Source organism: Lagopus muta, chromosome 2, assembly GCF_023343835.1.
Source record: "Lagopus muta isolate bLagMut1 chromosome 2, bLagMut1 primary, whole genome shotgun sequence".
Taxonomy (NCBI): domain Eukaryota; kingdom Metazoa; phylum Chordata; class Aves; order Galliformes; family Phasianidae; genus Lagopus; species Lagopus muta.
The window spans coordinates 48136348-48154559 of record NC_064434.1 but is presented as its reverse complement, the minus strand read 5'-3'; the positions used below and the strand labels follow the sequence as shown (position 1 = coordinate 48154559).

The window sequence follows — 18212 nt, the reverse complement described above, 5'->3', positions numbered from 1 at the left end:
GAAAATTAAGTGAGCAGAGTGACAGTTCAGCAAGGATAACAAGTTACCCAAGGCAGTTAATGCAGTGGGAAACTGCAGGCAACTCTGTGAAACCAGACAGATTCTTTGAGAGATGATAATTCCACTTTAAAATAGCAAATGGGACATAGATACTAGATTTGAACTGATAAATAAGCGGCATGGGAGATATGAATCTAGTTAAGCTCAAAATAGATATTAAAGATTGGAATTTTTTTGGTATAATATATGGAGGTCCATTAAGAGTGACATTGATGGAGTGAATAAGGATTTGTTTCTTATAGAGAATACTATCTTTTATGTAGGGTTGAAATATAAATGAAAAGCTGGCATGTTCAAAACAAGCAAAAGAAGAGGGTTCATTACAAAATGTGTGGCTGAGTTGCGTGAATGCCAGAAGCAATGCAGATGCCAATGGCTTCCCTGGAAAATAGGTGAGACAATGGAGGAAAAATTCCAAGAGCAATTAAATAGACAGCAGAGCTGGCTCTAGACTACATAAACCTACAAAATACTGGAGATAGAAGAGCATTCGAGAAATATTACTGCATTGTTTTGTGTTGCGTGCATGAGAAGCCAGATTTGTTAAAATATATGTAGGCTTTTTCTCTCCATTCTGGCCAGCTGGTAACAATGACTGAAACTGGAAACGTTGCTAGGAGATTGCCACTATCTGAGTACATTTCATGTTTTGGCATGTTAAATCTTAATAATCATGCCCAACACTTCAAATTTCCTTTATTTGAAGGAAAAAAATTCTGCCTTCTTAAAAATCTAAGCCAGCTTTTGAAATGGTGCTTTAAGAAACCTACAGATCTAGTCAAAATCTTAGTTTTGTCAAATCTATATGTATTTTTTTTTTAAACATTGAGAATAACGTAATTTAAATTTTATTGCACATTGTGTATGCAGTTGGAAAGAATTAGATGTTTCATTGACACTTTTTTTCTTGTATTTAATGCTACAAAATATCCAATCTTATTTCTCTTATTAGACAAATCTAATCTGCTCATAATGCCTAGATTAATAAAAAAGTGATATTATATTTCTATTTTTTTTGGCTGGAATTGTAAGTATAAACTGAAATATAGAACGAAGAAAACAGCAGAAAACATCTTCAAGTTTCTTCAGCTTGCAATAAGGTGATGAAACAAATTTGCCTCAGTGGCTGAGAAAACAATGACAGGTCTGAAAGATCAAGGTGGGGCTCAGCGTAAATTCAACATAGCTATGTATAATTTTTTTTTCTTTTCCACAGTTGTACAAAATAGCCATTAACACAGTTCTTCTGATAGTAATTGAAGAAAATTGTTCTTGCCCTTGTGTATGCTGAATTTCCATCACATTAAAAAAAAAAAAATATATAATATATATCTGCATATATCACATACTAATTTTCACGTTTCAACTGAAAAACACAAATATGTCACTTTTTCTGGAAGAAAAAAAACAATGTTCTACTCATCTTCTCTGTGTATGCATGAACAAGAAGTTCTAGTTTATTATGCCTATTGGACAGTAAATTATTACAGGTGAGGAAGCAGGTGTATATAATGATAGGAGGTCACTTCATAGGTCATTCCATTCCTCTCAGTTTTGCTCTATGCTTTTCCCCAGTTTTTTTCCATTCCAAGTATGATACCATGTCAGAAAGAATAAAAGCACTTAATTTTGAGAAGGATAAGGGGAAGGCTGTATCTCTGTGTAGTTTCCATTATTTTTTTAGGAAATGCATTAAGACAGATTTCTGAAACTTCTCCATGTAGTGTTTTCTTTGACATGCTTGGAAATTACATTTTTTTAAATCTGATTCACAAAAATGCGTGCAAATATGTATGTATGCATGTATATTATCCAAATGTATTTGGTGACAACGAATGTGGATGTTCTGGAGAATAAAAACTTCATATGTGAGGGCTGGGAGGAAAATTGTGAACACGTTATTAAATGTACCAACATGCACTGATTCTGGCAACCTGACTGTATGCTATATTCGACTTTCCTGGCAAAAAAAAAAAAAAAAAGCCTTATCTAAAAGCCTGAGACTGACAAATAAACATTTCTCGGCCTACCCTTCAAACAGCTTGGCCATGAGCCAGTTGAGTTTCTTAAACTGTATGGCCACATACGCTCTGTCACAGAGCTGTCATAATAAGCTTGTCTTCCAAGGACAGCAGTTCTCCCTGCACTATCTCCCTGGAAACTTGTATGAAGTTATTCATCCTGTGACCACACTTTTTTTTTTTTTCTTAGTCTTCTCTGCTCACTTACTCTGGAGGCGCTACTCCATTCTCTAATGTATTCTAATTTTCTTAGTTGTGTGTATGTAGCTTTGTTGGATTTTAAAAAGGGTATTGTTAAATTGACTTATTGCTTACTGTGCAGGGACAATCTAAACTGCTCTGTTTATCCAGCTATTACAAAATTCTAGTTAATTAGTTGTCTTGAGTCATCATCCACAACAGTAGTAGTCTTTTTCAGATTCTTCCAGAACGTTGTTAAAGTTACCACCTTGTTGAACTTGAAACGATGTTCTTTAGATGTTGACTGATTTCTTTTGCTTTCTTTTAGTTAACTATCTTGTAGGCTATTTTACATGTTCTCTATTAGTTACTTAAATGGAAGAAGTGATGCTGTTAGTATAGGGGACAGATAAATGCAGTAGCAAGTTTAACAAAGGAAGTAAAATTGTGGTTGTTTCACCCTGATGGACAGGTAAACCCTACAACTCTCTCTCATCTCCCTCCACAAGGGAAGAGAAAATGCAATGGAAAAGGACTGAGATAAAGACAGGGAATTTATTCGCCGCTTCACATCATGAGAAAAACAGACTCAACTTAGAGAGATTAATGCAATGTATTGCCTATTACTAACAAACAAGAGAAACGAGAAACTGAAAGTAAGCTAAAACCACCTCCCCTCCTCCCACATCCATCATTTTTCTACCTCATTCCTCTGTGAGTCATGCAGGGGAATGGGAGCTGTGGTCAGTCCGTAACACTGTATATCTGCCACTACCCCACGGTCACTCTCTACCCCTCTCTTTGTGATCCCTCCCAGGGGATGCTGACCTTCCTGGACTGATGCCATGTGAGCTTCCCATGGGCTGCAGCTCTTTATACACTGCTGCAACACATCTCTGTACCACAGACCCTATTATCCAGGAACTGAACCATCATGGGTTCCCATAGACAGCAGTTCTCCCAGCCCTTCTGCCCCAACATGAACCCCTCTTAATGGGCTGCAACTCTGGCCCGGGGCTGCTCCAGCAGGGGCTTTGCATGGGTTGTGGCCTCATTCAAGCTACATCCACTGCTGCACCATGGGCTCCTCTATGGCTGTACTTGAAGCATCTGCTCTGTGTGGAGTCCATGGGCTGCAGGGGCATAGCCTGCTTCACCATGGGTCTCTCCTGGTCTGCAGGGAACTTCTGCTCCACACTTGGAGCTCCTTCTGCACTCATTCTGCACTAACCTTGCTTGCTTGCTCTCATCTTCTCTCTCAGCTGCTGCTGTGCAGTAGTGTTTCTTCGTTCTGTTCTCACAGAGGCACAGCTGTTGCTCATAGGTCAGCTCTTGCAGTGATGGGTCCCTTTTGGAGCTGGCTATGATCTGATATGGAGCAGTGCTGGGCTCTGCTCACAGAGGTCACCCCTACATCTATCCTGATACCAAAACCTTGCCAGGTAAACCCAAAGCTAGCATATATGAGTATTTGTTTTGGAGTTTTTGGTAGAGATTGTGTTTCACTTTGGTAGACCTGTGCATCTGGTTATCATTTTTGTTATCAATTATTCGCTTCAAGCTTACATTTTATGAATTTCAGTCCGTTTTCTGTACCCTGAGTATAAAATATCTTGTATTATTTGCTAAATAAATACATAATTACTTCAGGTGTACACATTTACTTGAAGTATTACTTCTGATAGTTTCTTTCTGCCTAGGTCAACTGCGGAACGCTCACTTGAGGATTGCAGCTTTGCTGGCACTTTTTTGTAAATAGATGTTAATCCAATTTATAGCTGTTCTTTAAGCATATAACAGGACAGTTGTCCTGTCCAAATACTATGTCTTATGAAAATGAGCATGTAATTTAAACGCGTAGGAATAATCTTTGTTTATCGTAGACCTTGACTTCTACGTAATTTCTTGAGAATATTGTATAGAAGTTAACAAGACTGATAACTATTTAATTATTTGTCTGATGGGCTCTGAGAAGCATAGCATATATTGGCTTGTGAAATATTTGATTTTAATTCATAATAGCAAAATGATCATTTAATTTCATTATTATTATTATTATTATTATTTTCTTCTTCTTTGTCTGACTGGCTATAGATGAAGAACTACACAATTTCCTTAATGCTCTTAAGTTTGGATTATCCTGTTGGCTAACTTAGTGTAAACTACAGTTGCTTACAAGTCATAACTGGATTCTAACTGGCTCTCAAACATCCCTCTCTGTGTTCTTTTATCTTTTCTCAAGATTGAAGTGTAACTGTTTGAAACAAATTTAACTATTTAAGTCTCATTATCTTCTGAAACCTTCAGAATAACGGATAAGATTTTTTCAAAAATATACTAGAGACTCTCCCATTCTTTTCTCTCTGCTCAGAAGGGATGTTTCTACTCAAAGTAGGCCACACTGTGGTTCTGTGCATCCCAGAGCCAGGAAAAAGTAAGATGTGTGCAATTCCAAGTTCTCAGTAAGGTTGAATCCTCTTCTGACTAAGTGCTTGAGTTGCAACTCACTACTAGACCTTAAAATTGAAAGTGTGACTGGAGATGGTATTGGCTGTTTTACAAAGTGATTACCAAAGGAAATGTCACTGCATTGAACCTGTCAAAATCCACTTAAGGAAATCAAGTTGTAGATTATTTTTCTTCTAGGTACAGCTCAGTTGAAAAGTTCACTATGAGCTGCTTTTGTGTGTGTGTAATCACTAAATATGTATAGTCTTTGCAAAAAGGTTCTTGAGCATGTTCTCTAGCTGTTTTCTGTACTCATTTTCTCATGAGCTCAGTAGAAGTATAAGTTGCTTGAACATGTTCAAGGGGATGAATTTCCTTTAGTATGAGAGAAAGGCAGTCATGTTCCAAGTAAGCTCTGAGAAGACAGTATTCACTTGTTACCAAAGTATGCTGCAGTTTTATTACCAGAATATCTGGGAGAATATATACATGACTTTTTTTTTACAGTAGGAAAGGGACATTCCAGAAACAATGATAGATGGCACAAGTAATCAGTAACTGCTAAAACAGATAAATTGTCTAGTTTTATTACATGTATGAAATAACTTATAATAATCACAGAAATATAGAATGTCTTAGGTTAGGAATGGACCTTACAAATCATCTAGTTCCAACTCCCTTGCCATGGGCAGGGTTGCTACTTACTTGATAAGGCTGCCTTGATCAATTGTTACCTACTATTATATTTCTAAGAGGATAAAAATGGGAAGTTATTTCCTGTCTGCAATATCAAGCTGAGAAAGTAATGTCAGTCCTGTTATACAGATGCATCTAGTCATTCCTCCATTTCATGAGGAAGGAGATTACCGCAGTGATGGTGAACTGTCATGGTTTTGTGATTTTTGTTATCGGTATTCCATGTTATAAAATCATGTAGTGCATTGGGAGTTAAAGTGTTAATGCTCCAGTTCTGGATTCCGGTCCCAGAAGAGAAGAACTACATTCCCCAGAAGACTGTTTGCTGTGCAGTTATCATTTCTGCTCAGGGCGAACAGATATAAGGCTCTGTAGATCATCTGACATTCCTTCTTTCGATCGTCAGCCTCTCCTCCCTGCTGCTTGTCCTGACTGCACGCGTCACTTCACACTAGTGTAAGGCCTACAGCTTTCAGATATTCTCACTGTATTTCGTTTATTAGTTTCAGTTCTAATTATATTATATTATGGTGTGTTATCTTGCATTCCGATACCTTATTTAGTAAACTAGTGTGTTTCTCCTCAGATTGTTGCCACTGTTTTCAGTCATTTAGGGTCCCTTGTTTCCCTTTGCCAGAGGTGCGGATTTGCGAAATCCCTCTGCCCCACTAGCCACAGAACCCAGCCGAACCAGCCTGTGAGCTGTTGACATGAACACAAAAGAATTCACTGAAATGATTAACTTCTAAGTCAAATATGAATAATTCAATCCTGATGCATGGCAAAAGTTTACAAACCCAAGCTTACTTTTTTTTCTCAAATGTCTCAGAACTCTATTCAAATTCTGTGAAGTTCTTTGCAGCTACTCTCTTGTTATTTACCAAAGGATATCTATCCCTGATTGAGTAATCAATTATCCACCTGAGTCATTAGCTTTGCTGGTGAAAGAGGGATTAGATCTAAATACTTTCTTTGGTTTTGCAGCCTAAATTATTTTGCAGGTATGAATGGTTACTTTTGTGTCCAGGGTCTTCTCTGAAGATTATCTTAATAGTAATTTGCATTAATTATGAAGATTGCTGGAGCTAAATTCATAAATTCCAAATTGAATAAATTGGCCCGAACTGAATGCTGTACAGTCTTCAGTAAATAGGAAACTCTTTCTAGACAAAATGCTGTTTTGAGAAGGTTGTCATAAATTTCAAGGAATCATGGCAATGTCATTTGGGATCAGTTCATTTTCTTCTCTACCTTCCACAACAGTCTTTTAGTACAGGATCATGAACACATATTTAATGCATATCGAAGTGAACATATGGGTGACGCTTCATTTTGCAATCTTACTTGAAGGCTGAGCTAAACTGACTATTATCCATTGATACAAAAGAGATAGAAGGACACTACTTGCACAAATGCACAGAACTTTCTCTAAAATTCTTCATCTGACAGTCTTCTAAGCTGAGAAATTCAGATGTACACACAATTACCTTTGCTCTCCATAATGGTATTATGTGCAGGCTATGTGATGACGCATAATATCAGAGAATTTTTTTTTCAGAGAGGATACTTGAGAAAGGACTAGCCTAAATGAAATGTGATCATTGCTTATCTGCTTCTTAAATTTTTGTCCTTTATTGAGTATAGAGTATAAAAATACAAAGCAATTATTTTTTTCAGGATCAGTCATTTCTCAATGAGATTTATTATCTTCTGTGAATTGTATTTTACAGTGAATGGTTTTATCAGTGTTAAAAAATGTAAAACCATGGCTGAAAACGCAGTGCATTAGAACTACTCTTCAAAACAGACTTAGTGGAAGAACTACTTAAATATTGTGATATAGTGTAGCAGCATGGAAATCAAATTTAAGGCTGTGAATTACTAGTTGCCCACTTGAATGCCTATATTTCTCATTTTTATTTGGATTAATTAAAACTGGATTTTGAAATTAGAATTAATTTGAATTAATTAGATTTAACTGAAGAGCTTCTGTTGGAAAGTAAGTCTCTGAATTTATTTATTTCAGGTAACATTCAAGGAGCAACAATAGTGGATGCCCTTGATACACTGTACATCATGGAAATGAAAGAGGAATTCAAGGAAGCCAAGGAGTGGGTTGAAAAAAATTTAGACTTTAATGTGGTAAGTAGTGTTAATGATTAATACTTAATGGTTTGTTTAGTATCTAATAACCAACTGAGGACTGGATTCTAGTGTTGCAAGTATGATATCAGGCTGCAGCATTTAGATTATCAATAGCTAGAACCTAGCAAGAAGCAGGAAAGTATTGAACTTACTGCACTGCCTAGTGGCAGTTTTTCAGTTTGAAAGATTTATGTAGACAGGAGGCAATGAACTGAAGCAAGGAAAAGGTAATAAGGGTATCATTGTAAAATTTGCAACAAACTTTTAAATGTTTCTGGATAGAATTATCAGGACTTCAATGCAAACATTATTTATTATCTACATAAAGACTTAATAATTTTTCTTTCTGAAATCTTCCATAAGTTAGACTTACATTTAGAGAAGGCTACACGTAGCACATAATCATTTAAATTCCTTTGAGTGTTCTAGTAAAGCTCAATCCCGTGACTTATACTGAACTCAGCTCAGCTCAAACTGCTTTAGCCACATGAGGCACTAGGTCATTAAACCTGCATGTACAAATCATCCTATTAACTGGTAAGTATGCACTTGAGAGTTCATTTATAAAGCTTTTATTCTTGAAATGTTCTTGCACAGAACAGCTAGAGCAACTATAAAACTTCAGTTAAATTGAGAAGGGCTGGTCGTGGTCCTTTTTTTTCTTCTTTTTTGTGGGCATGAGCATGTAATATAATTACTGGGTGCAGGGAGATAATGGAGTAGCTACACTGCTCAGAGCAGTCCCAGTAAAGTACAAAAAGCATTGTAGGCACAGCGCACTGAGCTCTGTAAATCTCTTGTAGTAAAGGTGCATCATGGTAGAAACACTTTCTGCAAACAAAGTACTCTTTCTAATATGTAAAAGTCATGTTTAATTAGCTTCTCTTACATGCTTGAAAATAATTATCAATTTAAGAAAGAGGTGTTAATAAGAGAGGATATTATATAGTTTATATAAGCAGCAATTTAGCGTGCATTTATATTTATGTTAATGATGTAAATACAGAATATTAAACTGTGCTTTTGAGTAGCATCAGATGTCTGAACAACACACTTAAGTATATCCTCAGCGTAAGAATATTTCTGTAGAAATTTTTACAATGTAAGATTTTTTTTCTTATTAGCTTAGCATTAGGAACTAAAAAATGTAAGAACAAAATATCATAGAAAATAACAATCTCTTCTTTAAAGGGAAAACTGAGCTCTGCTTGGAGGAATGTTCTAAAACCTTTAAAGTTTACATTAATAAATTAAAATCATTATTTTTTCAGAGGTCTTGCTATTTTTTCTGTTGCAAACTTCTTATGGGTGGGGCTGCCTACCGTTTCTGCTCCTCCTACTGAGGAAGAATAAGTCAAAGCTATAAGATTTCTGTCAAAATGTCTGCAATTTTGTATTACATTAGTCAGTCATTGTAGTAATCCAACAGATTTACCAACACTACTTTACAGATAATAATGTAATGCATCAATAACAGTATCTGAAATAACTGTCCTGAGTTCAGCAGCTTGCATAGTGTTTTCGTAACACTTCATAGTCATACAGAGCTGAATTAATTTTCCCAGATTAGAGTGAGGAAATTAAAACAAGTAACAAGTAAAACAAGTAATCTGTTATTACTTTCAACTTTAATATTGGTCACATAATCTGTTTGTTTAATGACAGAGTTGTCTGCAGCTACTTGTTTAGTTTTCCATTTTAAGTTCCAATTTCAAATGCTGTTTTGTATCTCTGTCTTACAGTGAAAAGAGGGAAATTACTTAATGCAAAGTACACGGGGCCTTTTTCTTTTTAAGTGTTTAAAGTGAAAGCATAGCCATGTTTCTGGCATTATCAAACATTTTCTGCTTTAATATTTTGTATATTATTTCTGACATGTGTTTCCTAAGCCCTTTTCCTATGAAATTAATTTGGTTTTTAATAACTGACACGTAGACTTACCCTTAAAAGCTATTTATTAGAAGCATTATAAAACATTTCTGGTCATTTCCTAGCAATGACTACTTAATTGGCTTTTAAGCAAGCATATTTGACCTTAATTTGCATAAATAGGATTAGATTTTCTATACATTAAATCTTGGAACTGCTGTTCCTAAATCTTTAAGATATTCTTTAAAAAAATCAGTGAGTGTAATCTGTGGTAGAATCTTTTGTGTTTGTATTCTAGTGCAATGCAGCTGGATACTGGAAGCTATCTTCTCTAAAAATTTATAATACTTCAGATACTCGGTGTATGTCTTGAACCATTTGGCTAGCAATATATCATTCTCATTATGTGGTCATAAAAGTTTCCAAATTTCACTTTGTAGTGTAGCTATTAGTTTATCTGCACAGAAGGACTTTTTAGAATAAAGATGTCATAGTGGGAAATGGCATCATTACTTCACATTAGATTTCAGTTCCTCCATTCAATAAATTTTCTGGCTTCTCTGTTTCCTTTCTTGAGAAAGATAGACAAGTTTCAATTTAGGAAGAAAAATTCTGGTTAAGTATATGCCACTCTTCTTAGTAAACTTGTGAGTGAACTTGTTTGGAAGCGACCTCATTTTGCAGTACAATAAGCTGAGGCTGTTTTCATTAGAACTGGAGTTGGTTGCCCTTTGTTTTTGAAACTGAGGTAACTGAGCATTGCAGTGCTCAGTATCTATGCACGTAACTACTGAAATTCTTTGTATTTGATGCCTTGCTGAAGTTTCAGTCAAGCCAAATGGTTCTTTCAGAATTTGCATGCTCTTGTTCTGTTGATATTTTAAGAAATGTAGATATACTCAGGCCTTTAGAAATATTTGACATATTTGACAATATTTAGCAGTGGATAAATCCATGATGTTTGCATCATAGAGGTGTGCTATGTTTTCTATTAAATAGTTTCACGTGTGTGGGGATGTGTCTTTAATCTTCAGTTAATAAAGGTATGCTCTGACCTCAGCACATGCTACAACTGAGGAAAAAAGATGCTATATTTTACAGGACCACTAGGGAACTTGACTGTTTCCTATCTATAACTACACACTTCTGTGTGCTTCTCTGTCTTTATTTTTCCCTATTTGCTTTATGGCATGCACACAAACAAAGCACTCATAGCTTTCTGTAAGAGTTTCTCTACCAACAGCCAACTTGTACTTCAAACCAGGGAAGAAAGGCTATCAGACTTTGGTGAAGCAAAATGAACTGAGCCTTGGGAAAAGAGATTACAAGTTAAATAAAACATATGAAGGGTTCAGGAGCCAGTAAGTAGCAGTGGAGGAGCTTGGCCGTTTGGCACAGCACTGGAGGTCTAGGAACTGTTAAGGAATAGAATTGATGGCATTTCACTACTGTACCTGAACACTCAATCTTCTCTAGGATGTGAGGCTAGCAGATCTGTTTTCCTATTCTGAATGGTGAGGCAGAGGAACCAGCAGGAGTAGCATGGGGAAGACTCAGAGCTGGAGGCTTGCTTTTGTTCCTCCTCTCTGTTATGATAGAAAGATGGAAGAGGTCTGTAACTAACTGGATGCAGAAGATGAAATTAGTCTAAAGTTCTGGAGAAGGGAGGGTAGCTCAGCCTCCACACTTAAATGAAGTGCTCTCTAGCCATGCTGAACTCCTTCACTTCAGAAAGATGAACTTGCCTATTCTGTATATTGGGAATGGTCTTTGACCAGTCATGCCTGGACTGGAACAATGGGGACCAAAATCTGACCAGAAAGTGCTAACAATGAAATGTGATGTTGAACAGTGCTTAGATTCATACCTTGACCTGTTTAGCATTCTAAAGTGGGTGAAATGAGGCAGGACCAGAACAGAGAAAAGGTGTGGAGCAGAAAAAGAAGAGCTTGTTTGGGCAAAGAGAAAAATTGTTTCCTGTACTAGAAAATTTCTCAAAGCTGAATTTGAATCCTGACTAAAATAACTTCCTTGCTGTTTTTTAGAGTACTTTGCTATGTTTGCCTCATCTTGCTCTATTTTGGCCAAAATGGAGGATGATAAAAAGTTAAGATTGCTTACTCAGGTGGAAAGAAGAGGTCTATGCAGTAGATCTGTCTATGTGGATAATTTGACTCTAATTAACATTTTGTGTGAGCACTGAGTTGTTGTGCGTTATCTATCTCATCAAGGATACCTTTCCTTCTTAGCTTCACAGGATGCATCTCCTTAGAAAAGAGCTGAGGCTGTGCTGTGTGAAAATTCTTAAGAGCTTTTCATTCTGTACTGAGTTGGGGAACTGCCTGAAGAGAAGGGAATAGTTAAAATGACAAGGATCAATTAAGGCTTCTATCCCGCCAGCAGTCTTAAGCAAAGCTGTTTACAGACATCGGTCACTATCTGATCTTATAAACCATCGTGAAGCTTGAAGGCTTTGCTTATCGTATGTCTACTTTTGGAAACTAGAAAAATGTTTAAGTACAAAAACTTGAAATTACATACATCTCTGCTGCCATGCGCCCCTTTTCCAGAATACCAAATATTACTTACATTTAATTAACAATGCTTTGTGCATTTACGTTTAGTTCAGAAGTTCTGTAGCATGGAAGTAAGTAATAAGACAAACTTCTAGAATGCAAACTATTTATTTCAAACTTCAGCATTTACAAATTTTAAACCTACTGTGCTGAAACTGTAGACATTATGACTGAGGAGTAATTACTTTTAACAGTCCATAATCTGAAGTTCTCTTTTGGAGACAAATGGATTTTTTGCACTTCATTCTTTTTTTTCCCTTTCTCTTTAAATGAGAAAATCAAAACGATTCCTAATACAAGATAGCTTTCCTTCTTAAAAAGGAACAAAAACCATGTGTGAGGGGTGTAAGTAAATGGACTTCAACTATAATAGCTCAGTGAGGAGACTTAAGAAGGGCAGCATTTGAAGATGGTTTGTGTGACTATTTGTTCACTAGTTTGCCATATAACTTATTAGTACACTCTAAACACTAGACTTCAATGTGACTTGATTTTGTTTTGATTGCAAAATATTGTTTTGATAGGTTAAAAGGAGATGTTGGCAGATTTGTTATTAAATGCAGTTCTTTTTCTGCTAGTGTTCATAACAGTGTGACTGTTTAAGGTCTTACTGTTTGCTGGTGTGGGTATACAGCAGTAAGCTTAAAACAACGTGCTGTGTAGTAATAAGGCTTTGATGCTTGCAATAAAGGTTGCTAAAATTGCTTCCCTTGTGAATGGGAACTGAGTGCAAACTGCTACCAAATTTCAGCTGTGGACTATGAATTAAACTTTCTATAGTTGCAAGTAACTGGAATGTTGTTAAATTACTGTAGATTAATGTAAGCTGTTATAATATTCTTCATGTCTGTTTTTCACTTCCTGGACTGCTTGAAAATGCCAAGTTTTGTTGTTGTTCCCAACCTTTGTGTTTAAGTGCAGGAATATTATTACTCAATAGTAATCTTTAACTACAAATACAAATCATTTCACTTGAAACATGGTCCCTTTCAGTCTATTTTTTCAGTCTAGAATTATGTGCATTATTCAGTGTTGTTCAGTGCAGGGTCCCTGGAGTTGTACTGTATGGTTTGTTGACCTGCAGGATACAGGCTGTTTGTGAGGGATGCTTGTACAGTGAGAGATGTGTTTGTGTGTAACTAACTTTTCCTTGTACATAGAAATAATACATGGAAATGCACATGAGATGGCCAAAATTTTATTACACTCATAATGACACAAGAACAGAACTGATTGGGAAAAAAAGGTTGGGAATTAATCTGTCCAATGACAAAGACTGAAATAAATTGTTGGTAGGATTGAAGCCTTATTTGGATCTTTATGAAAAACAAGAGAATGAGTTATTTAAAAAATACAAATTAAGGTGCCCTGATTATTATGAATATGTTCACCCACATAAAGGCACACAGTAATTTCCCTAATTGAATTGTGAGTGACAGAGCAACTACCAGTGCTAATGAGTGCCAGGTGGAAGCTGATGCTAGATAAATAAAATTTTACTTCAGTTGTTGAGTTATAAGTGAGGGTTACTTCCCATGAGAAAACATAGATAAAAACTATCTTGGCTTTGATCTATAACTGTGGAGAGGAAAATTTTCAGGAGAAAGATATGCTATGGAAATGGTCCAGAGGATGAGATTACTGATCTTTAGGAATCTGGAGCACTTGTGTAAGACAAGGCTCCAGGAGAGCCCATCTGACAAGTAGCATTTTTTACACGTACATTGCCTTCAGCATTAAACTCAAAGACAACTGGTTGAAGCTTCTGATGGAGTCCAGGTTACCATTGGCCTTCTGAGCTGCAATAGCTCAGTGCTGGCTTCTGTTCAGTTTTTCAGCCAGGACCCACCTTCAAGTTTATCAAGGTCCCTCTGGATGGCTTCACTTCCTTCTAACGTGTAAACCACACACTCAGCTTGGTGTCATTGACAAGCTTGCTGAGGGTGCACTTGAGCCCATTATCAATGCTTTTGATGAAGATATTGAAAAGTACCAGTGCCAAGACAGACACCTGGGGGACACCACTCATGTCCAGGTGGAGGCCTGTGATATTGCCATTTACCACAACCCTCTGTCTTTGACCTTCCAACAAACTCCTTATCTACCAAATAGTCCACTCCTCAAATCTGTATCTCTCCAATTTTGAGATTAGGATATCGTGGGGGACCATGTCAAAAGCCTCACACAATTCCAGGTAGATGACATTGGTCACCTTCCCTTTGTCCACTGATGTCAGACACATAGCACTCTCTCATACATCTATATATTTTCAGAATACTTTGTAAAAGGAGAGCAGCTAGAGCAAGATGAATCTGCATAGTAACAGTGAGAGATAAGCAGATGTGCACTGACAAGGTTATATCAGATATTGTCTTACACAATCATGTAATCTAAATGAGTATACTCATGAAAAGGCTGTGAAATTAGAAGTTATATCTATCCAATTGGTCAGTGCCAACTTCCACACCTATGAACATAGAAAGGAACATCATAGTCATTTTAAAATAAATACATCCAGTTACTGCTCCTTACAGAAGTCCTATTAGATATAACAGAATTAATTGAAACATTTCCCATATCAGCTATGCGGTGATACAAGGAAGGCTTGAAGGAGAAATCTGAAATTTGAAATTAAAATAACTTCTGGTTTCTTCAGCTGAAGGAAAAAAGTAAAAACCTTGGGAGATAAAGATAGTGGTTTTTTTCTTTTACTTATATATTATGATATTGTTAAGCTGTTCAGAAGTTATTTGTCTACATCTGGATCTGAAAGCAAAATAAAAAATAGCATTCATTATTTGGGATTTGACTTCTGAGTAGAAGTATACAGACTTGTGCATTTCTGTATATGAATTATGATTGAAAACATGAAAAGATAGTGATGGATAGGGTTATGGCATTTTAAACACATAATAAAAAAAAAATCAAACCAAAAAGATGGATGAAGTTGAGATAGCAGTAAAATTCAGACAAGTTCAATTTTCTCAATAGACTACTTCTTCATGTGAGCATTCCATTTAGAGATAAGTGTTTCTTTGATATGAAATTACACAACCTCTAACCATTTTGCAAATTACAGTAATCTCTGTGATTTCCAGATTTTATACTACTAGCCTGGTATAATGAGTTTAAGAGTAACTACCTTATGAAACGTAACAGCTTTCAAATCTTCCTTTCCTGAAATGCCTGTCCATTTCATTCATCATGTCTGCTTCAGCATCTTGTATACAGGTTTCACATGAGGATTTTGACAAAGGGTCAAGGATGTGTGCAAGTGAAGTATTGGAAAACTGCTAACATTAAAAGAATGATTAGTTTCAAGAAATGTCTTGTAAGATCAACACTTCAGCAAACATGCAGGATTACAGTGCAGTTAATCTTTGAAGTTCAATAGTAAAATCTTTATTCACATTGCTTTGTCACGGGAAGTTCAGTCTGGATATTAGGAAAGTTTCTCCACTGAGAGGGTGGTTAGGCACTGGCAGAGACTCCCTGGGGTATTGGTCATGGCCCCAAGCTGCTGGAGATCAATAAGCACTTGAACAGTGATCTCAGATGCAGGGCTTGAATTTTGGGTGATCCTGGGTGGAGTTGGGAGCTGGACTTCATGATCCATGATTCCTTACAACTTAGGTTATACAAGGATTACTGGAAAGTGTTCTTTTTGTCTATATCTGAATTCTAGAAGCAGATGTCGATATGTATATACTAACCTTTTCCTAACGGGCCTTTGTGTTCCTTGAAAGATCACAATAATTCTGACTTAAATGGCCATATTGCATCCAGAAAGGTAGAATGTAGGGTTCTGGAGACAAAATACTCAGCTCATGTATCACTTAATTTACTTGGAACAAATCAAACATTAATTTCATTCAGTTTTTGTAGGAAATGGAACAATCTGAGATATCTCATGAACTCATTCCCTTGTCTAATATCTGCCTCTTTACAGCTTCAACTTTCCCACATCAAAGAAAAGTTTTTTGCCTATGTTGAATCTCAGGATTGTAATGGAAAGAACATTAATTTCTGAAGCAGTCTCTCAAGCAAAATACAAATTGTAGGAGTTTCTTGAAGGGATAAGGGTAGCTCAAGTTCCAAGGAAGAGCTGTCCCTGCTACACCTTTAATCATCGTGTATTCTGAACAGCCTTTTTAAAGTCAGACCAGCTCTCTACAAGCTATTGTCTGCACTGGATTTCATTAACATAAACACCCTAACTTATGCTCTTACATAGGTAGCTGGTTTAGTAGCTGAACAGCTGTACTTGTTAGTTCAGATTTGTAGGGGATTTAAATATTTTTGTATTTATATCCCCAATGTACTTTGATAAGATTAAAAAAAAAAAAAAAGTGCATAGAAATTTTACACTAGTTAAAGCTGAACTGAATGCTTGTTTAAAAGTGTTTCATTCTACATCTTGCTGGATTCACTGACACAGAGTGAATACTTTGAAGCGGAAATATCGGATAAATTTTTGTACTACAAATTAAGTCCAAAGAGTGTAAGTAGACAAATATTGTGAAAGGAGTAAAAGAGGAGAATCTGCAGAGCTTTAGAACCTTTAAGATAGATAAACAAGGAAAAAAACCTCTTCTGACCAGTCTTGTACGCTAGAAAAACCTCCTCAGTTGGCAGTCTCAACACATGATGTCAGCTGTGTGCTCTCTATAGGTAGAGCTATGTGACTTCAATTATTTGAATTTTACTTGTGTGCATAAAAAAATGAACAACGTGTGTGTGTGTGTGCATACATACACAATATGAATTATATATAAATCAGAGGGATTCTATTAATTAAAATATATTCTCAGTTTTTAAAGGAGGAGCTGCACAGGCGATTTTAAAGGAGAAGCTATATACTTAAGGATAAGTGAACAAACGTAGCACGTCAGTGAGTGTTTTCTGAAGTCTGTAGCTTAACAACTGATGAACAATGAACAACCCTTTGTAATGTGCTTAGATACCTTTACTTAAACAAAGTACCATACATACTGAAAACTGAAGAAATATTTCTAATAAGTAACTTAGTGCTGTTTTCATCTGCTAAGGTAGTCTGCTAGAGTTTCAAATCCATAGAAAATAGGAGGCAAATTCTTCCCTCCTGTTAAGATTGACATCTGAACATTTAAAATGGAGAAAATAACTAGATAAATGAGAAGAAAGCCTACAAGCAAGAAGGAAATATTGCAGCTCAACTATGCATTGATTTCTACTGAATACAGCTATAGAAACAGAAAAATAACTTGACAGAAGTAAAAGGAACACATGAACGTCAAATGCCTTATTTTTGAATCTGAAAGCTTAGAAGGACAGTGCCAGTTTTCTACAGAGGTGCAAAAATATAAGAAGTAGAATTACATTCAAAAGCTGAAATTAAGAAGCTTCACTAGACTAGTTTTTCAACTAAATGTCTCTTTGATGGATCAAATCATAGAGTTGCTCAGGTTGGAAAAGACCTTCAAGATCATCAGGTCTAACCACAACATAACCATACTACCCTTATTCTCACAACCCATTGTATGTTGTACACTGATATAGAACTAGAATTTATTTGGTCAAGAATTGGATAAGGTAGTGATCGTAAGAATGAGAATCTTCCTTTAAATTTATATTTTAAAAGACAAACAATCATCTGCTTTTCGAGTGATTTAATGGCTGAATCTCTACTGCTGAGAAACAACAAAAGGCAGTCTGTGTAATTGGTAAAGACCAGGCCAGCTTGGTAAGGTCTGTATTTATCACAGTGAAAGATTATCTCCTTCCTAGTGAGTTGATGCCACGATTACATATAATTGACTCATTTTCACATTACCTACAAGTCCCAGTTTAGAATAATCTGCATTTAGAATGAGGTAGAAATATTCTTGATAAAAACATTCTGACCAAGAACTTCTCATATGATGTCTGAAACAAGATCGTGAGAGGTGAGGTAGCGTGGGACGAATGATCTGAGAGAATATTTTGTGTGTGAGTTCTGAATTGCCTGTAGTCACTGGAAGTACTCACATATGTGGATTTATACGGTGACTCATATCTAAGTGGAAAAGAGGAAAAGATAAACTGTATGAGAATAATTGAGGTGATATTTTATTGGAGAAGGAAGCACTCTAAAATGCTGTAAGTTATAACATTGGCTTTCCCTACGTATTTTGTGGTTTTCCTCCTACTTTTCTGGTTCGGTGCCTGTGTATGTACTTAAAAAATAGAAGAATTATTT

General features: G+C 36.1%; 1 protein-coding gene across 1 annotated transcript in view; it reads left to right on the top strand.

Annotated features, from left to right (window-relative positions):
• Positions 1 to 18212, top strand: part of MAN1A1 (mannosidase alpha class 1A member 1) — a 129886-nt gene that overhangs the window by 37476 nt on the left and 74198 nt on the right. The window contains exon 3 of the mRNA XM_048935004.1: positions 7432 to 7547. Coding sequence (XP_048790961.1) covers positions 7432 to 7547 — 116 coding nt within the window. The remainder of the gene's footprint in view (positions 1 to 7431; positions 7548 to 18212) is intronic.